At 39.8% G+C, this 27480-nt stretch overlaps 1 protein-coding gene across 1 annotated transcript in view; it reads right to left on the bottom strand.

The window, feature by feature from the left end:
• Positions 1-3016: 3016 nt before the first annotated feature.
• Positions 3017-27480, bottom strand: part of smu1a (SMU1 DNA replication regulator and spliceosomal factor a) — a 40423-nt gene continuing 15959 nt past the window's right edge. The window contains exons 4-12 of the mRNA XM_039758170.1: positions 27335-27445; positions 20962-21090; positions 17797-17916; positions 17206-17322; positions 14853-14980; positions 13020-13146; positions 8883-9050; positions 3544-3696; positions 3017-3321 (exon numbers count right to left, since the gene is read on the bottom strand). Of these exons, the coding sequence (XP_039614104.1) occupies positions 3223-3321; positions 3544-3696; positions 8883-9050; positions 13020-13146; positions 14853-14980; positions 17206-17322; positions 17797-17916; positions 20962-21090; positions 27335-27445 (1152 nt within the window). The 3' untranslated portion in view covers positions 3017-3222. The remainder of the gene's footprint in view (positions 3322-3543; positions 3697-8882; positions 9051-13019; positions 13147-14852; positions 14981-17205; positions 17323-17796; positions 17917-20961; positions 21091-27334; positions 27446-27480) is intronic.

Below are 27480 nucleotides of genomic sequence, written 5' to 3'. Positions count from 1 at the left end.
TCTAGTGCTTGTTCTTCTAAGTCACTCGCGGACAAACAAAGATCAAGATCCAAATGAAGATTATATAGAGAGATATTAAGTGCAAAATGTTTTATTTTTTAGACTATATTGGTAATAGATATCTCTATCTTTTAATCCTAAAACGCGCTGCATTGGGGCTTGTTTTGCTTTGGACGTGCTCTGTCTCTGGGTATGTCAGAGAACTGGCACTGTGTGAAGTGGGTTTTAGCCTCACTTGGGGAAGGCAGAAAGGGAGGGAGAGAAAGACAGCAGGCTTGATCTGTACCTAATCATTTGAGTAAACGGTGTGCGCACGCACAGAGATCTTTGAGACAGTTAGAAACTCATGGCAGCTCACCAAAACAAACATTATTTGAAATCTTAACATTAATTATAAGGCAAATGGAAAAAGAAAGAAAAACTTTAAACAAGAAGCCCCTCAGAGTTGGTGTGAAGTATCCATGGTGACGCATGGCATCGTCTGAAAACCGCCAATTCACACGCGACAACTGCAGAGGCGCCAGGCAGGCATGAAATGCCAACACTGGAATCCTCGCCACACGTCTACACATGAAACTTGTTAAACGTTCAGACGTCAGTTGCTGTTATTGATGTTCTAATCTTATTATTATCAAAATTTCAGAAAACTCTGCACAAACGAGGCGGTTGGAGAAAATCAGCCCCAGGGTACTGAAAACATGTCAACCAGCTCTGTGGGGTCCTTCAGTTCCTGTGGAAAACATTCTGTGTGGTCCCAGCACCAAGGACCTGAGACCAGTCACTCACATACATCATGCAGACCATTGAGGGAGGATGGTCCTAAAACAGCTACGGCCCCTGGTTTCAGAACGTCAGGACCCCCTGTGGTTTGTCTATCAGACACATAGGGGGCTCTGATCTCAACATACAGTCTACTCCCACCTGGACAAAGCTGCTGGCACCACCGTCAGGATCAAGTCCTTTAATTTTTCTAATACCTTTAACTTCATTTAAGCTCACACAACTCGTGTTGCACAATCCACAGGTCTGCTGTCCATTCAAATGGTCAGAACTTCCAAAATGTCTGCTTTTTGTTTTTGCTAAAATAGCAAGAATGGTAACAAGCCGAGAGCTTGCACTTTAAATGTTGACAAGGAATTGTCATTCGCACAATTCTGTGCATTACCTGAAAGGTGGGTACGTTCACCAGTGAACGGGGGGCATGGGGGGACAGTGAGAGAGACATCTTCAATTATGTTACGTACTAACTCTCTCTCTATCTGCACACAGCGCGGAAAATCAGTACTCAACACGTCAACGTTTTCCTCAGTCAATATATTACTACTGGGGCTATTGAAGTGAAATTTTCACCAAATGTCGGTAACAACCCGAGTAATCTACACATACAGTACAAAGAAATCAAAACAAGTAAGTCCATAAATTACGTGCAATAAAGTGAAATGACACAGGGAGTAAGTATTGAACACGTGAAGAAAAGGAGGAGGAAGAAGACCTGGAATGCCAAGAACGCAGCTGACGCCTGTCAATCCTGATAGCCCCCCATCAGTGCACATTGAATATCCGCTGCTTTAGTCCTAATTGATGGCCTGTCATTACCAAGGGGTCACACAAGAAGCATCTCATGATGGGTAAAAGCAAAGAGCTCTCACAAGACCATCACAAACATCCTGTTGGGACTTCTAAACTTCTAAATGTTCCAGTGAGCACCGTTGGGGCCGTAATCCACAAGTGGAAAGAACATCACACCACGATAAACCGGCCAGCAACAGGTGCTCCTCGCAGGATTTCTGACAAAAGAAGAATTAGAAGAGCTAAAGACCACTCGCTGAGAGTTTCAGAAAGACCCCGGAATTAGCAGGTCCAGTTGTTTCAAAGAAAACAAGAAGTAAGTAATGCACTCCACCACCATGGCCTCTATGGATGCTCACCGCGCTGAAGAAAAGGCACATTGAAGCTCATTGAATGTTTGCTGCACAACATTTGGACAAACCAATGAAATAACTGGTAGCTTCATAGGCTCCCGATCAAGAGATATTTTAGATTCTGCTAGATATAGATATAGATATATCTGTCTGATAGATAGATAGATCCTCTTCCTCCACCCATCTGATATATAGCCGTTCTGCTCCCAAGATATCATTACCTCGATATATAGATATAGTATAGATATATAGATATATGTTTTAAGTATAATTGTGTATAGTATTTATATATTTATATTTGTTTGTTCGGTGTCCTTGATAAAAGGCCTTGTATAAATAAAAGATGTATTATTATATATATATAGATAGCATAGTTTACTGTTAAATAATGCAAAGAGTACGCTACACGTGTTTCGCCCTTATTTAGTATCAGTAATCAGGCGTACACACTCCACTGCTCCACCTAGCGGGATTGAACCTCGGACAATCAGGTCGGGACTCAGGCTACGAATATAATTACTCCGATCTACAGGCTGTCAAACAAACGAACCACACGCCGTGGCACAGCGTAACGGGACTTCGTCTCTGACGTCGATGTCTGATGCCCACAAGGGGAGCAGTGGAGTGTGTACGCCTGATGAGCCCAGATAAGGGCGAAACACGTGTCGCGTACTCTTTGCATTATTTGACAGTAAACTATGCAACATTCTGTGATCTGCATCTCGCAACTGAAAAAGGGCCCCGTGGCGGACGTTTGCCGACTTGCTGATCAACCACATGCGTTACCTGGTAGGTAACCACCCATACAATCAGGTCGGGTCCCAGACTATAAATTCTATATACAGAAAAATAAATAAAAAATGCCAAACTGTCCAGTGTCCATGCCCTGGGCGTAACATTGCCTGGCATCAACAAGGCGGCTTACAATGCCCGACAAAGAAGGGCAACCAGCAGCACAAGTGAAGTTCCTAAATGCAAGACGTGATTGAAACAGATGGTCTTACTATGCATAATCTGTGCCAGACAGATACTGCGTACATCCAAAAGCAAATGACTTTTTTCATTTTGAGAGTTCAATGTTTGGTTAATTGGCATCCTGAACACACTTGGATAGACTCCATTTATTACCAGACACAAAAATCTGGAAAATAAAGAGCACAAAAGTTAGTGGAAAAAAAAAAAAAAAAAATCACAATACACAAAAACAAAACTACTATAAAATAAATGATATGAAAAGAGATTTCACTAATGTCCCATCCGGACATAAAAATTAAAAAGTTCAGTCCTTTAAATCAAAGGTTTAGGGTTTCCAAAGTTTTAGCAGGCCATCTTCACTGTAAGTGGCAATCATGTTCTGGTGTGGGTGGTGGGCAATGCCAATGACGTCTTTTTCGTGCACCTGAACAAAACAAGAGAGTTGCCAAGGGTTAGTCTTAACAAAAGGTCAAGATCAGAATGTACTACAAAAAAAGCAAAAGAAGTGGACCTTCAACATTAACTCGGCTCCTTGACATGGTCATTGGAGGCGAGGTGCTCTCCTACTTGGGCAGCTTCCTCCTAATTTGTGCCTAAAGTGAGCCGAGGGTTAAGAACTGTCTAGAACACCAACTTCTATACGTACCGTCAAAGTTCTCTCCAGTTTGCCTGTTACGGTGCTAAAGCAGTACAACACAAAGTCTTCTCCAACGCAGTAGATCCATTCTCCTCGAGGAGACAGAGTGCAGCACACAAAGTCACCACCTTCTCTCTTACCAGAGCTGAAGCTTCTTACAATCTGAAATACAAGTGCAGGGCATTGTTGAAAACGCATTGAACCCACATAACACTCTTGAACATACTTCATTTAATGCACAGTTACATTGGGTCCCAAAAGCACCGAGGCACAAGACCGGAAACGGCCCCTGGCAAGCAATTATCTTCGAAATGATGTATAAGAAAGAGTGCTGTTGTCAGCCCTTACCTGTGTGCCACCACACTTCACTAAAACACAAACGCTACACAGTGAAGAGATACTTGACATGTGAGCACAGAGCAGGTGTGTGACAACATGTCTGTCAAACTACACTACCAAGCCTATTCCTTGGATCACCTGAGGCTTTTTGCTCGAATAACAGCCTGAACTCCTTACAAGTTGTGAACCTCATGGATGATCAGTTAGTTTGAAGGTGAAATTCGAGTCAATGGGATGCCAATCAGGTGTGAGTGGGCACCCTGTGTTATTTCAAGAACAGGATCTATCAAAGTCTGCTCTTCACAACACAAGTTTGTGGAAGTGTATCATGGCACGAACAAAGGAGATTTCTGAGGACATCACAAAAACAGTTGTTGATGCTCATCAGGCTGGAAAAGGTGACAAAACCATCTCTGAAGAGTTTGGACTCCACCAATCCACAGTCAGACAGATTGTGTACAAATGGAGGAAATTCAGGACCACTGTTACCCTCGCCAGGAGTGGTCGACCAACAAAGGTCACTCCAAGAGCAAGGCACACGTGTAATAGTCGGCGAGGTCACAAAGGACCCCAACTGAAGGCCTCTCTCACATTGGCTGATGTTCATGTTCATGAGTCCACCATCAGGAGAACACTGAACAACAATGGTGTGCATGGCAGGGTGACAAGGAGAAAGCCACTGCTCTTCCAAAAAAAACATTGCTGCTCGTCTGCAGTTTGCTAAAGATCACGTGGACAAACCAGAAGGCTATTGGAAGAATGTTCTGTGGACGGATGAGACCAAAATAGAACTTTTTGGTTTAAATGAAAAGCGTTATGTTTGGAGAAAGGAAAACACTGCATTCCAGCATAAGAACCTTATCCCATCTGTGAAACATTATGGTGGTAGTATCATGGTGTGGGCCTGTCGTGCTGCATCTGGGCCCGGACGGCTTGCCTTCATTAATAGAACAACGAAATCTGAATTATATCAGAGAATTCTAAAGGAAAATGTCAGGACATCTGTCCATGAACTGAATCTCAAGAGAAGGTGGGTCATGCAGCAAGACTACAACCCTAAGCACACAAGTCGCTCTACCAAAGAACGGTTAAAGAAGAATAAAGTGAATGTTCTGGAATGGCCAAGTCAAAGTCCTGACCTTAATCCAATCGAAATGTTGTGGAAGGACCTGAAGTGAGCAGTTCATGTGAGGAAACCCACCAACATCCCAGAGTTGAAGCTGTTCTGTACAGAGGAGTGGGCTCAAGTTCCTCCAAGCTGGTGTGCAGGAATGATCAAAAGTTACCGGAAACGTTTAGTTGCAGTTATTGGGGGGTCACAGCAGATACTGAAAGCAAAGGTTCACATACTTTTGCCACTCACAAATTTGTAATATTCGATCATTTTCCACAATAAATAAATGACCAAGTATAATATTTTTGTCTCATTTGTTTAACTGGTTTCTCTTTATCTACTTTTAGGACTTGAGTGACAATCTGATGATGTTTGAGGTCATATTTATGCAGGAATACAGAAAATTCTAAAGGGTTCATAAACTTTCAAGCACAACTGTACAGTAGAACCTCTGGTCATGAAAGTTTCCAAACACGTACAAATCAGGTTATGATCAAAAAGTTTGCATCTGTTCACAACCACACGCTCTGGTGGCAAACAAAAACACTGGCGGCCAGTTTCCCCTCCGGTTCGTACGTGCCAATGATTTCCCATATTCTTTTGTTTGTGTATACGGGGCCTAACAAAGACGACGCACGTGTTCAGTCTCTCCCTGTACTTCGTTCTAAGTCAGGCCTGTGTTCATTCGCTGTGAACTCTTTAATGCAAAAGCACACGAAACAGAGCACAATTTTGCAAGTAACCATGGCCTGTAAGCAAGTGAAGAGTGGTAGTGTTGGTGAGAAGAAAGGTTCAAAGAAAACTGAAATCCAATCAAAGAAAGAAATCACTGAAAAGTACGAGTGGGACGTTCGTGTTAGCGATGTTGCTGCCGAGTACACTGTGCATTCTATGGTATAATTAACCATTTTTGTGTTTAAAAATGAAAAAAAAAATGTACATACAGTTTGTACGGTCTGGATAGGATTCATCTTATTTGCATACAATCTTATGAGGGAATTACTTTTGGGTCGCGACCAAATCGGGTCGTGCCCAGAGTTTTGTAATGAATTATGGTCGTGACCGGAGGTACCACTGTGAAATGGAGGTACTGAAACAGAAAAAAAAAAACTGTCACCACCCCAGTAGGAACCAAGAGGAAAAAAAAAATAAAATAGCACAAATCAGTGGGTTTTAAAAACCTCACATCATCATCTTTTCCGAAAACTAAAATGTTGAATAAAATACTACACGCCAGCCTACTGACACATCCAGCTGCTAACAGCATCAACGCTTAAAATGGTTAAAAGCAGCACGTGCTTACCGATAACGACAACTGTTATAAACGATGAACCTTGCTTATTGTACTCGGCCTATTGTGTCCTGAAAGGGAGAACGTTTCAACACTTTTTTTTTCTTAGTCTGTACACCCGCACTTACACCAATCAGGATCTCAGATTCACTAACGTTTGCTTTCTCTCCATTTTCTCTGCTTGCTATTTAATTCTAACCGCATGGCTACTTTCTTGCCTGTGTTATAAAACGGTGCAATTGCTAGTGAGCGGCCTCTTAAACTGGTTTAATAAGTTCTGATCATGTGTGTAATTAGGGTGTGCAAAATGAGGGGAGACCAACGAGGAAGGGCATTCAAAAACCTGTTTTACCAGCATGTGTCAGAGGTCACTTCTGTTCTTCCATGTGATTTTGTACAGTTGTGCAAATCTGATGTGTAGAATTGACCTGCGATTGATTTGACAAGGAAGCTACAATGAAACTTTGTTTTCTTTGTAAATGGCACTGCGAGGGAGTGGGACGCTTCTATAGATCTTTCACTCTCCCCCCGAAAACCAGTTTTCAACCAAGCTGGTACAAAGTCACATCCCTGCTACTAGTGGCCTAATTATAAACACCTTTTTACATATCACACAACCAGGCTTACTTTCTACAGATCAATACAGTGTCAAACACCATGTCAGGGGCCTCACTGCATGGACAGGACCCTTATACGAGGGACATTCAAAATATTTCCTGACTTTTTTAAAACTCTATTTATTAAGGATTTCAAAAACAAATGACATCACTTTTCTACATAGTCACCTTTGTTTGTGATGTCATTTTCCCCGACGTCGTACTAAAATTTGAATGCCCAATTACTCCTCCTCCTCCTGTCTTCACCATTTCAAATGAAAATATAAAAGTGCGGAAACTTTTTGAACATCCCTTGTACAATCGTACAGTACCCTTTAAACATGGTTAAATGTTCCTGAACACACCAGCTATGATGTTTATACATTTTGCTCCAATCTGTTTTGATGGGAGTTTAAACTATTAATTAAAAGTATTAAAAGGACTTTGAAAAAAGAAACAAAAAAAAAAAAACTTAACCCTTAAACTACCAGTACCGGCTATAGTCCACTCCCAATGCAATCTGCCAGCACGCCGGAGCCGAGTATATTTGGCGATGTACATTCATTGAACACCGCAACCAGCTATAGTCTCTTCCCAGTGCAATTCGCCAGCACGCCGGAGCTGATCAGTCAGTGGCGTATACTTGTTAAGCAGCCCGCTCATGACCACTGGCGCCCCCTGCAGCCTCACTGTCTCTGGGATTCAGCCGCTGCACTAGACTAGCCTGCAAGTATCAGCTTTGGCCTCTGTGTGCAGCCAGTTCAAGTGTAGTTGGCTCGGTGATTTACTGAATTTCATCAATGGTGTCAGTTGCATCTTGTACATATTGCTCCAGTAGGTTTTTATTTGAATAGTTTTTACAGTTCAGTGGAATGGTGAGGATGCAGGGAGTAGAGTTAGCAAAGGTGGATGAGTTTAAATACTTGGGATCAACAGTACAGAGTAATGGGGACTGTGGAAGAGAAGTGAAGAAGAGGCAGGGTGGAGTGGGTGGAGAAGAGTGTCAGGAGTGATTTGTGACAGACGGGTACCAGCAAGAGTGGCAGGGAAGGTCTATGGGATGGTAGGGAGACCAGCTATGTTATATGGGCTGGAGATGGTGGCACAGGAGACAGAGCTGGAGTTAAAGATGTTAAGATTTGCATTGGGTGAAACGAGGATGGACAAGATTAGAAATGAGGACATTAGAGGGTCAGCTCAGGTGGGACGGTTGGGAGACAAAAATCAGAGAGACGAGATTGTGTTGGTTTGGACATGTGCAGAGAAGAGACGCTGGGTATATTGGGAGAAGGGTGCTAAGGATAGAGCTGACAAGTGAGGGGAGAAGAGGAAGGCCTATGGATGTGGTGAGAGAGGACATGCAGGTGATGAGTGTGACAGAGCAAGATGACGAGGACAGAAAGATGGAAGAAGATGATTTGCTGTGGCAACCCCTAATGGGAGAAGCTGAAAGAAGACGACGACGACAGTTCATTGGCAGTGTGTAAAATGATCAGTGTTACAGTAATTGTGATGCTCTTTGCATGAAGAAAAAAAAAAAAACGTGTTCCATTAAAATTTCACTTTTTCTTTGTGAATTGTGATGTTTACTTTAAAAGTGCAACAAAAAAAGTATTTGGCATCCAGGGGTGCATTAACCCCCAAGTATGTGGCAGTTTAAGGGTTAAGGAATACTTCCAGCAGTTTGCTGAATTTATCCCTGGGAGAATTCAAACTATTCTTAAAGGAAAAAGCATCCCACTTGGTACTAGACAGGTGGACCCCAATAAAGAGTGCAGGCTGTTCTGAAGATAAAAATCATCCTACACGAGACTAGACAGGTGTACCTAATAACCTGTCCAGGCTCTCATGGAAGCATAAAACATCCTACCTGGAAATGTATAGGTGGGCCTAATAAAGAGGACACCAAGGGTGTAGTTGTCTCCACATTTACGTGCAATTAATGTGAAATATCAAATCCAATGCGGGTTTGGGAAATGGTGTGTGTGTTTTTTTTGGTCACACTTACCTGCCCTTGCATGTTCATAATGACGACAGTGTTGGATCTGTTACACACTACAAAATGTTCAGGATTCTTGGGTAGCAAGATAACATTATTCACAGTGATGTCACTACCAGCTGTCGCACCCAGAGACTTGAAGGTGTTGGTGCACTCTGTGGTCTTCATATTCCAGACCTGGGAATAAAACATGGTATGTCAGTATAATTAGAAGAACACTATATTTATCATTTCATCATCTGTAATGTTGAATAAGAGGAAAAAAAATGGCATATTATGCAAAATGTGGGGAAAGACTGAACTAAAGCATACACTGTAATGGAGGTTGGTTTAGGAGTGACCGAAGAGTAAAAGCCAACAGGGAGTACAAACATAATATGAGAATGAAAATGTTGGGAGGAAGAAATGAGGAGGAAAGTGGCCAAGTTGGGTAAACCTATGCATGGTTATTTCATTCAACTAGTGGTGGCTGTTCTGCGGTGGCTCGGTTCCCTGCCTGGGATTGGTTTCTGCCTAGCGCCCTGTGTTGGCTGGGATTGGCTCCAGCAGACCCCCCGTGACTCTGTGTTCAGATTCAGCGGGTTGGACAATGGATGGATGGATGGATGGATGGATAGTGGTGGCTGTTGTCAAAGTAGGATGGCCTTTAAAACGTATTTAGTTCTCATTTCTTTGTGATGTTTACCAAAACCAATATCCATGATTCTAAGGCATTAAACATTTCTAACAAGTCTGTATTATACTTGCACATCATCTTACAGCAATATTGGATCAATCCTTCCTTCTTGAAGAAAATTAGTTAAGTCAAGTCAAATTTTGAAGTTTTGACACTGCCTTCCAGTGAAGCAGGACTCACTTGGTCATTCCTAGCCAATTATTTTCTTCTTCTCAGACCACTGTGATGGTCGCTCAGATAGTCCACTTTGAGTTACTGTACATTTTATATTTGTGCAAAGTACGGCCTCGCAGTACACCAGTACCAGAAAGACAGCTAAAAAACACCAATTTTTAAATGGTACGGTACCAGCATTTCTGGATTTTCGGTACTAGAAGTAGACAGGTGCGTCTCGATCCTCCCACACCTCTGCTTCCTTTGACAATTGATACTGAAGCAGTGGAAGAACATCTGCTTTATAGACATCACGAAAAAGGAAGTACAAGCTTCAACGAGATGGCAACTTCACTAAGGAAATTGCTTCAACACAATCACGACCTCACAGGGGCACCCCACCACGCTACCACTTCAGCATAAACAAGAATTCACAGGGGAACTCCCTCCCATTCTTTCGACGTGAATGGGACTTCACAGGGGACTCTATTATTCCCCAAAATTTCTTCACCATAATAGGGTCATCACAGGGAAACTCTCCCACTCCTCAATTCTTTTGACGTTACCTGGACTTGACAGGAGACTCTATCCCAACACACCCTTCCCATTGCTACGATGCAATCGGGACTTCATGGGTTCATGAGGGAAGCGGTGCATAGAGCGGCACGATGGACTGGCAAACGATTCTGCAGCACATCACAGAGGCGGGAGTAAGACGGTGGTGTTTTGGAGTTATCTGTGATTTGCCACAAAACAGTTTTGCTACCAGTACCGAGATCTTAAATCTAGTATCAATACCCTTAGTTACGATCCAACACTAATGCAAAACTGAAAATAAAAATGTCTGATTTTATACCATCCATGGTGTAATACTTGTTGTCTGAAAGTTTAGGTTAAATGATTAGACTTGATATCCCAGTCTAAGTTTTTTCCTTTGGATTTATGCAATCATATACAAGTCCTGTTTCTGATTTTCATTATTTACAAAACACAAATGATTTATGGATTATATAGGCATGCTACTCAGTACCTTATGGAAAGTACAAATCTATGTCAATTGCAGCCATCCTGCTTCTAAACAGTCAGCATTCATTAAAGTGTTACAAAGAACACAAGCCTAATAAAGCAGCATCCGCGTACAGATACTCCAAGTATGGACTGGTTAAGTTATACACTCGGTTAAGTGTGTCTAAGATGAAGCCTGAATTGCAACCTTAAAAAAAAAAAAATAGAAAAGTACAATAGTCCAACACCACTGAACCAGGGTGGAGTAAAACACTGGAAAAGCGGAGTTACAAGAAGGTACTGCAAGGTGTACTAAAATGTCAAATTTAGTAAAGAATTTATGAAGAAAAAGAAATGCATCAAAATGGGTTTAAAAATAAATCTCAAATTATACAGTACCGGTAACGGCAAACTGCACAACAATGTGCAATGACTTGACTTGTAGTTTTCACCCTCTGTCTTTGTACGTTTATCATTCATTTGCTCAGAGGTTGATGCACATGCTGCCTCCTGAGCAGCACTTTTCTCCACACAAGCCGGCCCACTTCTCCCGTCAGCATCATTTCACGTTAAAACTGATTAAGTCAGTGTTTGTTTTGCAATTACTTAGTATGTTTCTTTAATTTTTCACTTAAGCTGCCACTTAAGTGTTCAATCTGCCTTAAGAAGGATTTAAGATATAAAGAGGTAGGGGAAGTGATGGTGAAGGTGGTAGGAATGAGAACGGCGCCCGTATGCATGTCCTGCACAGCCGCCCTGCTAGCTGCTGCCGAGAGTTGATTCTACAATAAAATAAAATAAAATAAAAAAAGAGGAATAACCTTGGAGGTCAATCATCACCCAGAAAGCAGATAGTAGACGTCACGTAGTATATGTGTACCAAATTTCAGGTCAATAGTTGCTTGGTGTGTGGGTGGCTAGGCCCCTGCGGTGGGCTGGCACCCTGCCTGGGGTTTGTTTCCTGCCTTGTGCCCCGTGTTGGCTGGGATTGGCTCCAGCAGACCCCCTGTGACCCTGTAGTTAGGATATAGCAGGTTGGATAATGGATGGATGGATAGTTCAAACGGTTTGCGAGCTACAGGTGATTTAAAATCCTGGACAGACAAATGAACAGCAACGGTAGCGTATTATATAGAAAGATAATATATAGCATAGAATTAAAAAAAACAAACAAACAAACAATAAAACCTCTTCTCCCAACAGAAAAAAAAGACTGATGCACCACCCAGTGGGGAGCCCATGAAGAAAAAAAAAAAAGTGAAAATGGAGAAACTGCATCATGGCCATTCTACTGGAGCTGGAAGATTTGTTAAAATGGTACACGGACAGCTCCGGGACAAAACTGTAGAAAAATACTTTCAGACAAGAAAAGCAGAAAGACACGGAAACTTCCAGAGGGAGGCTACAAACAATCCCTCAGCAATGAAATTAGTCATCTGAAGCTTCCGCCGAGTAAGAAAAAAAGAGAAAAAGATGAAAGGTGGTCCAGAAAAATGGCTTAAGGGACAAGAGGAATGAGGTAGGAAAGGCAATTTTAGAATCAGTGAATGGGCTTTAACTCTCTTAAGGCGGATGTCAACTTTGGCCGACATCCAAGAGCAGAGGGCAATAATCGTCTGTAAACATCGACAAAACTCACAGTTACGTTGTAGGCAGACCAGACCCTCTTTGCTAGGAGGGCCGTTACGACACTTTGACTTGATCTCAAATCCCTGCATGTGCATGAGTAGAGTAAAGGGCACAAAGCAAAATACTCTGTATGCAATATTTTTTTTGCATATTATTGCTGAATCAGAAGATTTTGATTGAAGGAAATCAGGAAATCGAAAACAAATGACAGGTAGTTGGTCCCCCCCCCCCAGAAAATGCCTTTCAGCTTATGAGTGAGGAGTCAAACAGGCATGTAATAAGTATGCAATAAGTTTGTGAATTTACAGTACATACTGTGAGAGCTCATGGAACATAAAACATTTCTCATAAATAAGTATTTGAGGTTGATTATGAAACCATTGCTTTTTGAGAGAAGAAAAAAAAAATCAGCCCTGGGAGAAAAGGAAAAAAAAATATTAGCCCTAAAAGAGTTAAATCACATTTTTGTCATCAGAAGGAACCAAACTGTTTCAGCTAGAAAAAGATCTAGAAAATGTGTGAGGAACGGCAAACATGCCATTCTAACCCAAAACTCTGCTCTTGGTTTTCCAGCTTTTCTTCCAGCAATGTGAAGTAAATGAACCAACTGTTTGGAATTTTGTTTTGAATTCAATGTAATATACTCTGTATTCCCTATTTGCCCATAATGTACTCTCATTTACCTTGACTGTGCCATCAGAGGAGGCACTTATGACATAATGTCCATCTTGTGTGAAGGTTGCCTCATTTACAAAGGAAGAATGACCACGGAATTCCTTCAGTGTTTTTCCAGATTTTAAGCCATGAACCCTATTCACAAAAAAAAAAAAAAAGTATTAGCTCATAGTTCAATACATATTTAGGTCAGAAAAAGGCACATTGTGTTCAACAATACAATCTAAGCCAATAAGGCCACTATGAACAAGAATGCATTCAGTACCTGCCATTCATTAAGATTTTCATCACTGCTGACACGGTACAAGAGAGAGATGGAAATGTTAATAGTAGACTATATGTGGGTGGGGAAGAGCTAAATATATAAAAAAAAAATGTAATATGCGAACATTCTCAGATAAAAATTAAGCACTACCACTATTAACTGTGGAAAGTAAATGCTTGAAACCCTTTCTGTTAAAGTTAAAAAAAAAAATGAAGCCGCAGAAATTAGGATGGACTGAGCTACTTATTTTCTGATTAGGCTCTGTCCTGGGGCCCCTCCTTTTCATTATTTACCTCCTTCCCCTTGATAATATCTTTCGTAAATATAACATTAGCTTCCACTGTTATGCCGATGATACCCAGCTCTATCTCACTAGCAAACCTACTGCTTCCTTTCCACCCTCCTCACTTATTGATCAAATCCTGGTTTTCTTCAGACTTTCTTACATTAAATAACAAGCGACAAAACTGAGTTTCTCCTCATTGGCACAAAATCCACATTATCCAAAACTGATCATTCTTCATTTTTTATTGATAATTCCTCTGCCTCCCCTTCCCCACAGGTGTCATCCTTGACAGTACTTTATCCTTTCAGTCCCACGTCAATAACATCTCCCGGTCTGCTTATTTCCACTTGCGTAACGTTAATCGTATTCGCTCCTCCCTCACTCTCCACACCACTGCTATCCTCGTTCATAGCCTTGTCACTTCTCGTCTGGATTATTACAATTCCCTTTTCTTTGGTTTTTCTTGCAAATCTCTTTATAAGCTTCATCTGGTCCAGAATTCAGCTGCCCACCCGCATCATTGCTAGAACCCCTCTCTATTCACCATATCACTCCCGTTTTGCAGCAACTTCATTGGCTTCCAGTTAAGTTCCGCATTCAATTCAAAATTCTTCTGTTAACTTTTAAGGCTCTCAACAACCTCGCCCGTCCATATCTGTCTGACCTCCTCCATATTGACATTCCCTCCCGTACCCTTAGATCCTCTTCCTCCATCCACTGGACTGTGCCCTTTGTCCGTTGTACCACCAGCTCTGGAACTCACCACCAACACCACTACCTTAGAAATATTGAATCATTTTCACTTTTCAAATCTAAAACTTAAACTCATTTGTTTAAGACTGCTTTTTCTCTTCGATTACAATTGCTCTGTCTGATTTTAATTTTTGTATTTTAGCTTTGTTTATAATCTGTGTTTTATCTATTGTTCAGTGTCCTTGAGTGTTTAGAAAGGTGCCGACAAATAAATAAAATGTATTATTATTAGGTGTATAAAAATTACACTTTTTTGGTTAAAGGGATGCGACTTCAATTTTTGACTTCAAAAATCACAAAAAAGAAAATGAACAGGAACATTTTGCTGAACTGAATCATACTACTTACCATGTTAAGAAAAGAAATAAATAAATACAAATCACAATATTGCTGCAACATGATCCAACCCAAGCATCTTGGCAGTATTCTATCATGGAGTCTCAGGAAACTCTGTGCCTAACCAAGAGTGCTGGGATGTATTAAAGAACATCCTTCACCTGATAAGAATCACTTCTTTTTCTCAGCTGTGGTACAAACCTGATTGTCTGGTCAAATGCGGCACTAAGGAGCTGACTGCTGTCCTTGCAGAAACTTACACAGGTGACACCTTTGCTGTGGGCTCGCTCAAAGCGCCTTAAGCACTGTCCACTCTGAATCTTCCACACCTGCACATACATTAAAAAAAAAAAATTATTGGATGTAACAGGACGTGCCATATTGCCATTTAGTATGAAGGACCCTGCATTTTTGTGAATTCAATTCATGTGAATTTCCCTTGGGAATACTTAATATATCACATTTTGCAACATTCACATTTTGCAACATTCACGCACAAATTTTGCCTCTTTGGCCCAAACAGTTTTGACTCTGCAAAGCAAATAAGTCAATACTGCATAAGCCAGAAGAGGAAAACGTTTCCTCTCTAAAATGGAATTCTACAGAAAGCATCGAGACGTTTTTGTGGATGAGCGTGACGATATCAACGACTAGTTCTTTCCAGGCTGCATGAAAATGGACCAACAGTAATTACAACACTAACTTCTTCACACTGAGAACGTGCATTCATTTCCTTTCATGTGTTTTCTGGCCCTAAATGGGTGACATTCCACAAAGAAAATATTCTTTCTGCTTGGTAATGTTGTCACAAAACAGGGACGCTGCAGTTGCTAGGATTACATTTCACAGTTTTACTTACAATCTTCAATGCAGGTAGTAACTTGAAGGCTTGAGCTTCAAAAGATAAACCATACTAAATACTGTGCCAAAGTCTTAGGCTTTTGTGGGGAAAAATGTGAACTGGGAATGCATTAAAAAAAATAATGCAATGAATATTTTTTTTTTTTTAACCAATTAACTCTTTAGAAAGTTCAGTAAAGCGCAGTAGGGGAAAAAAATGTGAGCACCCGTTGCTTCCTCATAGTCCCACCGTCATGCAGTTTCTGAAGGTCCTTGCATGGCTGGTTGTTCCAGTTCTCTTGGAGAGCTGGCAGACTTTGGCAGTCTTACTTGCCTCCTTTTCTGCAAGTAATCCCTGACTGGCTCGGTTATATTGAGATCAGGTCTCTGTGGGGCTATACCACCTGTTGTAGGATTTCCTGTTCTTCTCTTCACTGCAGATTTATGATTATGAACATGTGTCTGAGGTCACTGCCATGCAGCAGAATGAAGTTGTGATTGATCAGATGCCTAACTGATGGTACTGCATGATGAGTCTGCACTTTTCAGCAATTAGGAGGAAATAAATTCTGATCAAATCATCAACTCCATTTGTAGGAAAGCAGCCTGCAGTGAACCTCCGCAGCGTTTCACCGAGTCCTCATGGCAAACAGTCGGTCATCCATGTACCACTCTCCCTCAAACTGCATTCTACAGACAAAAATGTTCCAATTTAGATTCACTAGTTCAGAGGGCCAGCTACCATTATTCTGCACACCAGTCCTTATTTTTTTTGTGTTAGGTAAATGATTTGACTATTTCCATAATGAAGGGCCTTTTGCTCGTAATTCTTCCACAAAGACCACTTCTGATAAGACTGCACAGGGACTGTAGGTGGTTTCTGCCAGTTCTATGCCGAGTACGGTGGCAGACATCTTCTGATTTTGAAGAAAAGTAAGCTGGATGCATTTTTCAATTGCTACACACGGTTTCCATGGCCAAACACTGCACTTCTAGTCCAGCCTTGCCTGATCATTTTTGCTTCTGTAGAGGAACTTAACAGCACATCTGGAAACACCTGAATGCCAGTTTCAAGTTGAGAGAGACCATAATGATTCAGGATCACCACTTTGTGTCTTGTTATTTACTTTTGTCATTGTGTATAATTTGCAGCTTAGACCAGCAAATGTACTACAACCTTACCTTTTTAGTCTGTTTGTCTCCTGCCTGTTTTCATTCCCTCTACACAGCGGTTTGTTTCAGTACCAGCTATGGTTCAACCAACACATTGATCATTAACATCTATTAGTGGCATTTACTTAACTAAACACTGGCCTATTATATGCCTAAAAAGATCACCTAATTTTGAACAGGAGTTAAAGTGTTCTGTTACTATGTTAGCTCCTTTCTTTAAGGACATTCAAGTATTTAATTGTTTCACTTTTTAGAATGTATGAAAATCTAACATACACTCATCTATTAACACACTAATCCAGAAGATAGTTTTCTTTTGTGAACAATCAAAACTGCCTAAGACTTTTGCACAGTACTGCATGTGTATGTATATACCATAAATGCATCTTACCTTCAATGCTCAAATGGTATCAGGCAATACTCAACCTTGACATTTCAAACCACAACAATGCACAAGGTATGGTATAATCGAGCGACTATTATAGAAACTGGTTATAGGGTAACTGGAAAAAGAAAGTTACTTTGGGCTCAGAATTATTACCTTTATTTTACCATCCTGAGCTCCAGTAGCTAACATTTCAGTGTCACGACTGAAGCATATGCAGAGTACAGCATCATCCATCATCATGAAGTTATCCTGAGCTTGGTATTTCAAATCCTGCAATAGAGAAGAATGTTACCTTAAATACAGTTTTCAGTAAATTGATAATCAGATAAAACTGCGAGAGCAATTAAAAAGGTACAGCTTAGTAGAGCTATCTTGAAATCTATTGGCGAGATATTAGCACCATCTAGTGGCTATAATTACAAAACCATGAAAATCACGACTGCTTTTTGCTTATAGATGTGTTTTAAGTGCGCAAGTGAAAAAAATACAAACAAAAAAATGGAGTGAAACATTCTTTTCTTGCAGATGCATTTGCTAGTTTTATGCTTTGCCAAGTTGACCGCAGTGAAGTTTAAGAACAACAGTTTTTTTTGTTTTGTTTCTTTAAATGAAGTTGTCCAGGTGCCTGGCAATCCACTGTTAGCTAAATATACTGCATGAGCGTCATAATTCATAGTATGAATATTCAAACAATTTACTATTCATTACTTGAAATTATTTTATTCGCATCATATTCATACATACCTTTCTTATTTTGCCTGTAGTAAAGTTCCACACCTCTATAAATCCATCCACTGACCCCGTGACCAAATACTGACCATCAGGAGAGAATCTGGCACATTCAACATGGGATTTTTGACCAAACTACAACAATAAAAAAAAAAAAAAATTATATATACAGACACACACGACAAATATTTCTGCAAGTGCAATTACAATTTCACATTTATTTTTCAAGACATAAAATATTTAAGTCAACCAATGAGACTGTCATTCACCTTCAACCAAAAAACTTTAAAGTTAGCGTCTGACATCATAAAAAGGAGAGAATTGGAAGTGCAGAGAAATATAAAATTATGTGGTGGAAGGTCAGCACGCAGTTGGTAAATGTGACATGCCCAGTGATTTTAGATTGTGTTAACTGACATAGTCCAGCGACAAGATCAGAACTGCAGTCACCAAACACCACAACTAGAAGTTGTGTTAACATGACATCGGCTTTAGACAAGTCAGGAAATCAAATTGCTTCCAAAACCCTTTGATGGGTCATAAATAACAGATGTTAAGATGTGTCCATGTTTAACAACTTGGTTACTTATTAAAAAAAAAGTCTCCCCATGCTTTTAAAAAAGCATTTGAAAAATTGAGTTTCGATGAAAACTGCACTAAAACACCGTACTGCCAAACCCTATGACATTCTGATAAAAATAAAAAATTCTGATCTAAATGGGTGTTTTAATCTGTTTCTTAAGAAAATGGAGTAACACAATCAAATTTTTTAAATTTTTGAATACATACAGTGGGACCAGGCTCTTTTTTATTTTAAAGTGAGTAAGAACAACATGAAGACACTGTTAGGAATCGGGTATATTTTACACAAAAGCAGAAAGTTTTTCTTCACACAGACAGCAACAGAGACATGGAACAAATCACCTAGTAGTGCAGCTGAGTAGGGCATCTAAAACTCGACTCGTTATTTTTGGGGAAATTCAGTGGAGTGGATTAGATAGGAAAGAATCTGAAAAATTCTAAATTTATCAGGACGCAACACAAGCTTATACCTTTTGTAGTTTACAAAGAATGTTTTTGTTTCAGAAAATATGATTTTTGTAGTTTTAGGCATCCGAGTGTTGTGTCATCACTGAATTTCTAACAGTAGAGAATAATACATTTTTGGAGACTCATTCATTCCTAGTCAACGTGTATCAGGGCAACGCCCCCCTCATATGTCACAATCAAGAGACAAGACTGCAGACGTACATGCCGTAAGGGCAGATCTTGTAAATGATCAGTGTTGGCCATTGACATGTTGCCACCATGGAGAAAATCATAATGGAGAATTGAACAGCGATAGTGGGCAAGACAGCTAACACTATAGACCAGGGGGTCTCCAACACGTCGCTCCGTCCCTTTCCAAGTACCTCGCCAAAGAGTTAATGAATCCTACATAAATTTGAAAACTTGATTAGTCAAAACTAGGGGTGAGCGATCTTTCCAAAAAATGATATCACAGTCCTTTTAACACAAAAATCACGATCCGCAATCTGAATTGCAATCTATCTTTTCAATGTGCCATACACTTAAGAGAATATCCGGACTCAAACTCATCAAGACCTAAGTAACACTTTTAAATATTAAACAAAGTTGAATTCAATTGTTCTCTCATTCGCTAAGTGGAGTTAGGGAACATGCCTCGAAGCTGGTGAGCGAGTGAGGAAGGCCCCTGTCCTCGGCCCACTGCGTGTTTCTTGAATTTGCACAAATAAATCAGTACCACAAGCGAACTCCGATAAATAACAAAATAAGAAGTCGCAAAATCAATCAGAATGTTCAAGCAAATTATAGAAAAAAACCCGATCTAAATCTGTTAAGTAGTTCTCTCGTGAAAAACGGACAGACAGACGTTAGATTTTATATATTAGTAAACAATCAAAATAATGTGCAGTTAAAGTCTCAAGAGCATTCTCAGCATTTCTAGAGCTTAATAGAGCCTGATAACTATAAGAATCTTTACCAAGCAGCTCTGAAAATGTCTGCTTTGTTTGGGTCTCCATACCTCTCTGAGTCTGACATGAATGTCATGAAATCAAAGTTCAGAACAAGACTGACAGACAAACATTTAAATGACTCCATAAGAGTGAACCGCAGTGGCTTAACTCCACCAGACACCTGCCTCTCCTGTTGAGTCATCTGACTAACTCAAAAACACATCACACATGCAACTGGACATGTGAATAAAGTGAAACAGTGACATGGAACAAAAGGACAAATAAGTCATATCTGTGTATTTGGAATGGCATTGTTTTGTTTTGACAGCATTCATGTTTTAATTCAATAGTGTGAGATACACTAGAAAATGCATACAGACGTACAAAATGCACTTGCAGGTGAGCTAAATATTTTTTGTGATGTTTTAATGCAAAATGTGAGTTGTGGACACCAACATTTTGTAAATGTTCAGGCAAAACAAGCTTATTCATTTTATTTGGGTTGAAATAAGCTACGAGAGTAAATGTTAGAAAACATGAGGAGCTCTCGGCTATTTTCATTTCGTAAAAGTAGCTCTCAGGGGAAAAAAACGTTGGAGACCCCTGCTATAGAGATTAGTTAGGTGTCTTTGTGAGTCAAGTGTGCTACACTGGGTCCACAGAAGTTCTATTGCTTAAAAGGACAATCACTGCTTTCACTGCTCCAAAAAGAATCTTGAGGGATAGTAAATTTAGACTGGGAGATATTTAGAAAGCATTTTGTGAAACCTAGATACACCATTATAACCCACAGTAACCAAAAAATCTTTGCAAAAATTACAAATGTATTTGTGTTTACAAAGATTACCTTGAAAAATATAACTTACATACTTTTACTGGTGTTTATTTTAATAGGTCATGCTGAAAATATTCCACTATCTCTTGTATGACTATAAATGTCCCTTTTAAAATAACTTAGAAAGAGCAACATAGCTTCAGGTGTTTCGTGAACACAACACATTGTGCAAAGAAATAGGCATGACTGATCACAGATACACAGATCGGTCTATATGAAGGATCAACACTCTCAAGTCATGTAGATAACCTGTTGTGAGAGTCAACCTTCATGAAAGAAATTAAAAAAAACTATAAACTTCCTTAAAGGAAATCAAACAAACGATCTGGTGATCTAAGAGGAAAACAATTTAATAGACATATGTACCTTAATGTGCCGGCTAAGCTGGGTAGGGAATTTCTCCTCTTCGACATCCTTGACAGCTGCTTTACCTCTAAATAAATCAATGGTCATACCTGGTGGAAGGAGCCCCTGATGCTGCTGCCACTTCAAAGCCTATAGAGAAAGACGAGAACAAGGTTGAGTAACTCCATTACACTCATGTTTACAATATTTAACTACCCAGTGTAACCTCATTGCCTAAAACAAAAGGAATACCGTATTTACTCGTGTACCATGCGCACATTTTTCCCCGAAAATGAGCATTAGAAAATCAGGTGCACGTCATACACAAGTAAATGGTGCGCGTCATACACAAGGAATACGGTAGGGGGGTAGGTTTGTTTTTGAATCAGTTTGGCGTCGTCATTCAGCATGGATAGTAAGCGTTTACGCTCCTTCACTGCAGGAGAGAAACTAAAAGTGATTTTGGAAGCAGAGAAGATAGGACATCGGGTAGCAGGTCGCGATTACGGTGTTCCAGAGTCATGTGTTCGAGATTGGCGACAGAAGAAAGAAAATCTTTCGTCACACAACATAAACGGACGAGCATTTCGCGGAAAACGTACCCAGTTCCCACAAGTTGAAGTTGCACTCGCTGATTACATTCAAGGTAGGCGTCAGCTTGGATATGCAGTGTCCACGGAAATGATTCAGGTGAAAGCTCGTGATATAGCGAAAGAACGTGGAATACCCATCACTCAGTTCAAAGCAAGCCGCGGATGGGTTACTTGCTTCAGGAGAAGGAATGGCTTATCAATAAGACGCCGCACGACCATTTCGCAGTGTCTATCAGACGCATATGAAGAAAAGCTACTAGCTTTCCAAAAATACGTTATTCAGTTGAGGCAGCAGAAAATGTATTTAATGGGGCAAATCGGTAATGCTGATCAAACACCAGTTTATTTTGAGAACTCCTCAAACACTACTGTTAATGCAGTCGGAGACAAGAGTGTCCCGGTACGCACGGGAGGCAGAGAAGCAGCGATGTATCGTGTACCGTATGGGAACGTCAGTAGTGGTGGCGAATCAGAAGATGATGATTAAACTGGAATATTCTTGTGAGCACAATAATTTTCCACTTGCCGTTACAGTCCTTTACCGATTGTCTTTATATGGTTCTTTCTTTTCTCATTTCACAGGGCTGTCATTCCCACCTTTCGCAACATGTTGTGACAAACACTGAACGTTCTGCAGTAGGGGAACTGCTTACAGTTAGTACAATATACTGTATCATGTGCAGAAAGAATTAAACAAGACATAATTATTCTCCATTACAGTTATTCACGTCGGTGTCTTACTCCAACCTCACTCGCTTCCTATACAATCACAATGCATGTCGTACACAGGGCAAAAGATTTTTTCCCCGATTTTCTTTGTAAAAATTAGGGTGCGCGTCTTACACAAAGGTGCGTGGTACAGTAAATACGGTAGTATTACACATTATAGTAGGAGTTTGGGAGTATAGTCTACATGTCTGAGTCAGGAGTTTTTAAATTCTGACAGGAACTGACAGTTTAGCTTAAGAAAAGGCAGGTAGTGTGGTGTAGTGGTGAAGGCTTTGGATTTCAAACACTGAGGTTGTGGGTTCAAATGCTGCTATTGACACCAATGTGTGACTCTCAGCAAGTCACTTCACTCGCCTGTGTGCCAACTGGAAAAAGAAATGTGACCAATTGTATCTCAAACGTTGAAAGTCGCTTTGGATATAGGCGTCTGCCAAATTAATAATTGTAAATGTAAAAAGCCAAAAAAGGCCGCAAACTCAAGTTGACGAAAGACATAAAATATAATGTAGACATTTGTGCCACCACAAAAGGAGGAGTTTGGGAACCCCTCTTAATTCTTTGGAATTTTTTCTCATTGGCTGAGCTTTCAAAGTAGCAACTTCCTTTTAATATACTGCATGCCTTATGGAAACAGTAATTAAGAAGTGACATTAAGCTTGCTGGATTAACAGAAAATATGCATCATAACAAAATGAGACAGGTGCATAAATATGGGCACCCCAACAGAGATACAACATCAATACTTAGTTGGGCCTCTTTTTGTAAATCTAACAGCCACTAGACGCCTCCTATAGCCTTTGACGAGATTCTGGATGGAGGTATTTATGACCGTTTTTCCATACAAAATCTCTCCAGTTCAGTTCAATTAAGTTAACGATTTATCTGTAAATGTAACATACATATTTTTAATGCATTTCCTCATGAAAGTGATATTAAGTATAAATCTAAGGATTCTAAATGTGCAGTGAGCTGCAATATTATAAATTTAATGTGTTCTGTGAGGCGATGCTGCTTGTCGCTGTTGTCAGGTCAGGAGGAAGCCCCAGACGCATGTAGCGATTTAACAAGTGTGTCGGTTTTAAGATGACATTTACGACAGTCTACTTTAATGACAAAGTAAACTACGGGATTAAAGAGGACATTTCAAGTTTAAAGCTGAAATTTCCACTTTAAATCACAAAATAGACATTTTCATTATGTCCCTTTTTTCCCCTCTGTGGCTCAAATACAACGCCGTACATTCTGATGGTACTGTGAAGGTGCAAAAAAAAAAAAAAACCCACAGCCCAAAAGAGACACCATACTGTGTCATTATGATCGGGAATATGTAACAACTGAATTTCAAAGCAACATGAATACATTTGTATGTCGCCATTTTGCTTCACCACATCGAAGCATTCTTCAAACATCAAAGCAAGCACATCAATTCCAAAGGATCCTAAAAATGGCTGGAGTAGCAAGAAATTCTGGCTGAAATTCAGGGTTTGAATGTGGAGAGTTACGACGATATTCCAGAAGAAGATGACATGACAGTATTTGAATATATGTATATTGGTGTACATGAATAAATATAAGAAATCCCCTGAAAATAAGCCCTAGTGCATCTTTTGGAGCAAAAATTTATATAAGACCCAGTATTATTTTTGGGGAAACACGGTTCCTCAACCCATAGACAATTTCTATGACTCCGATTTTATGGGTATACTGTAAAAGAATCTACCCAGAATGAAAGTGATATAAACTGGGATGTAGGAAACTCGTCTAGCAGTGCAGATTGAACAGATAACATCAAAACACATCCCATCTTTAAGCCTGCAGTGGTGCTTGAAACTTTAAGTCCCAGCAGTGGCTCTGATTGATCATCTCCTGAGGGGGCTGGGGCTGTTGAGTACAAAGAGGCCGGGCACGACATATAAAAGGGGGCTAGAGTTAACCAAAAAAAGAAAAAAGCATTTTGTGTTTCTTGTCGGAAGTTTGTCTGTCTACCTTCCTGATACCTGTGCATTGTTGTTTTGTCCTGGATCGTCTCCCGTTTTGGGCTACAGTCTGTCTGGTGTCTTCCTACACATGAGGACTATCTGAGGATTTGTGGCCATCCTGTGAAGAAAGGAGCGCTCCTCATCCAATTAATTTGTCTTCTTTTCGTCAGGAAATACCAGTAGGACTATCTTTACATTCCCATTCAACGTGCTGATTTCTGGACTATCTACCTCCATCATTGCATTTCATCTGTTGCCGTTTTACATTTGACTTTATAGTGAGTGTTTATTGTTGTAGTTTATTTTCATGTTTATTGTACTGTACATCGCTGCAAGGGGAACTGGGGTGGGATCGTTGTTTTCATTTATTATTATTTAATACATTCTTAATTTGTTGTTTTATTACTGGTGGCTTTTTTGTCTCTGCTTGCGAGTGCGTGGGGGTCGGGCCAAGGCTGGGTGCGTCCCTGGAATCTCCACTAAAAAAATAAATAAATCACCATCTCTTCGATGGTGTGAATATTAGCGGCACCGGACCGCTACAAGTCTGTGGTCCCACATAAAATGCAAAGTCACAAAACAAAAAAACTATTCACCTTTTATATAAAATGGAGACCGATTTCATTTAAAGTATACAGTACATGCACGGATACTTGTCATTTGCACTTGCCATCAATTTCTTCATATGGCTTTCCCAGAATAGCATACCAGCCTTCTGCCTTGAAGTCTAAGAGGCAGTAAATTACAAAAAGGGGCAGAATATAAAATTACACAGCAAATAAATCACATGAGCTTTAAGTAAAAAAGAAAGAAGCATTTCAAAGAGGCAAAGCTAGTTTTAGAGTTTTAAATAAATTTGCCAATAAAAGTTTGGTTCTATTTGTGTAAATTATGATTGTTGTTGTTTAGGAAAAAAAAAATGGAATTTAAAAAAAAAAAATTATAAACACAATGTCTGAATTACTGCATCATCTGTGACTGAATTGTGTTATAATACTTTTATTTTCTTCTAAGATGTATTTCCAAATAACAACTCAACTGACAAAGCAGCAGCAGCAGGCAGTGGTGTGTCAATGTTTGTTTAACCCCTTTACCTCTGGTTTATGGAGATATCGCCTCTCACATTTCTTCTCCAGCATGTTTCGCCTCCATGAAATTTCTCCCCCACCCCAGTAAATTCTAATACCCACACACAGACGTTTTGAGTGATGGAAGTTTCCAGAAAAAATAAAGTGAATAAGCGTTCAAAACTGACTTTCCCAATTTAAACATTTTTGTAGCAAAATGATAAAAACGTTAGCAATAGTGCATCACTTAAATGAAATGCTCTGTAAACAGATATAAATTTCTATTTCGATTAAATGATTAAATGAATCCAAATGATTTTACAAAAATTAACATCACATGCTGTTGCAAAAAAAAAAAAAAACATACGTGAAATACAATTAACGTACTAAATTAATATCTTTGTAATTTACCAGGGGAAAAATGTGTTGAGGGTGAAATGTGGGGGGCAACTCATCTGGACGCCATTACCTCTGGGGGTAACCAGCATATTTGTCAGGCTGGTGTTCTTTTAGATGGATAATTAAATTTTTCCTTATCATAACTTTTCTATTTTGCACCTTCCATATGAAAGTTTTACATAAGAACTTTACCACATTACTTGCGCTGATGCTAAAAAAACAAAGACCTCACACATGGCATAATTTCCACAGCACTGCAAGATGTATGAGGTGAGACACAAAAATAACTGAATTTGTGTTACAATAATTATATATATTATTTATTGATGAATTTCAGCATTCTAAACATTGTCACCTTCTATATATTCCCCCTCACGATCTCTACACCGCTCCACGTGCATCTTCAATTGACTGAAACAGTGCTGGATGCTTTCTTGCTTGGGGCTCTTCAACAGGCTTGCCGTTTCTGTCTTCACTTTATCCACTTAAGTAAAATGTGCTCCCTTCAGGTCATTTTTTATTTTTGGGAACAAGTAAAAATCACAGGGAGCTACATCGGGCGAATATGGAAAATGATCGAAGACAGGAATGTTTTTGTCAGTCAAAAACTGCTTTACAGAAAAAGCATTACACGCGGCAGCATCGTCTTGTCTTGCTGTTCGATTTTTTCCACCCGACATTTTCGCGGAAACTCGTGTAGTGATTGTTGTGCAAATACTGACTGGGTTCTTTGCAGGATATACCTAGCCGGTAGATGGTTTGAGAGAGCGTGTAGGAGGAGATATAGTTCTATGATTCACGTCCAGCCCACTTTCAGAAGGTTTTCCAGGAAAGCCCCAAGCCCAGTCCAGTTATTTTTGAGTCTCTAATCGTCTACCGTGCAGTCTACCTTCTGTGGCTTATCATGAATAGTCATAATACTTATAAGGATAATGCAACAAATCCTAACATCAGACTTAATGCCAATACTTCTTGTATTCTGTGTCAGAATGTTCATTTATGATAACAGCAATGCTCCCATTTATATATAAAAAAAAAAACAAACACTGAGGTATCAACTGTGTTTGTATCAGATGATGGCACAATCCTGAAAGTTCAACGATTTTGAGTGACTTTTATGTCAAGCTTTAAATCGGGCTTATTTTAAAACCTACATATATACGTTTGGTGACATTCTTTTCAGAGTTTATCGAACTTTAATATGATGTTAGATTTTCATATTCTTATTCCGTTTTTAAATTATAAACTACAATATCAAGAAAGTCGAGGTTTTTTGTTCTTTATTTAGTCTCTTGTAAATACTCATCGAACATTATGGACCTCAGTTTAACAGAAATACTCCAATTGGGAGAGTAAATATTTTATTCTCATTTCATGATTTTTACTCCGTTAAATAATAATTTTTCTTTTACATATTTATAGAATTTCATGATTTTGACTCCAGTAAATGTAGTGAAGTCATGCAAAATGACACCTTTTATTGGCTAACTAAAAAGATTACAATATGCCAGCTTTTGAGGCAACTCAGGCCCCTTCTTCAGGCAAGATGTAGGGCTTGCCCCCCAATTTCACTATAAAATGTAAGCCCCATATATACACTTCACGCAAAATACTTTTGTCTTTTTACCTGGGCAAGCAGAGCCATGAGACGAGACGGAGGTACTACACTGACTTCTCCAGCTAACGCCTGGGCAATGGCCACTCTTCTCTTTTCTTTGCTGCTCCCATCTGGATAAGCCTATGAGACAGAGTGGGGAAGGGAAAAATTAAGCT

The sequence above is a fragment of the Polypterus senegalus genome, chromosome 7, assembly GCF_016835505.1.
Source record: "Polypterus senegalus isolate Bchr_013 chromosome 7, ASM1683550v1, whole genome shotgun sequence".
In the NCBI taxonomy this organism is placed as follows: domain Eukaryota; kingdom Metazoa; phylum Chordata; class Cladistia; order Polypteriformes; family Polypteridae; genus Polypterus; species Polypterus senegalus.
Note: the sequence above shows the minus strand (reverse complement) of the source record. Positions and strands in the feature narration are given on the sequence as shown.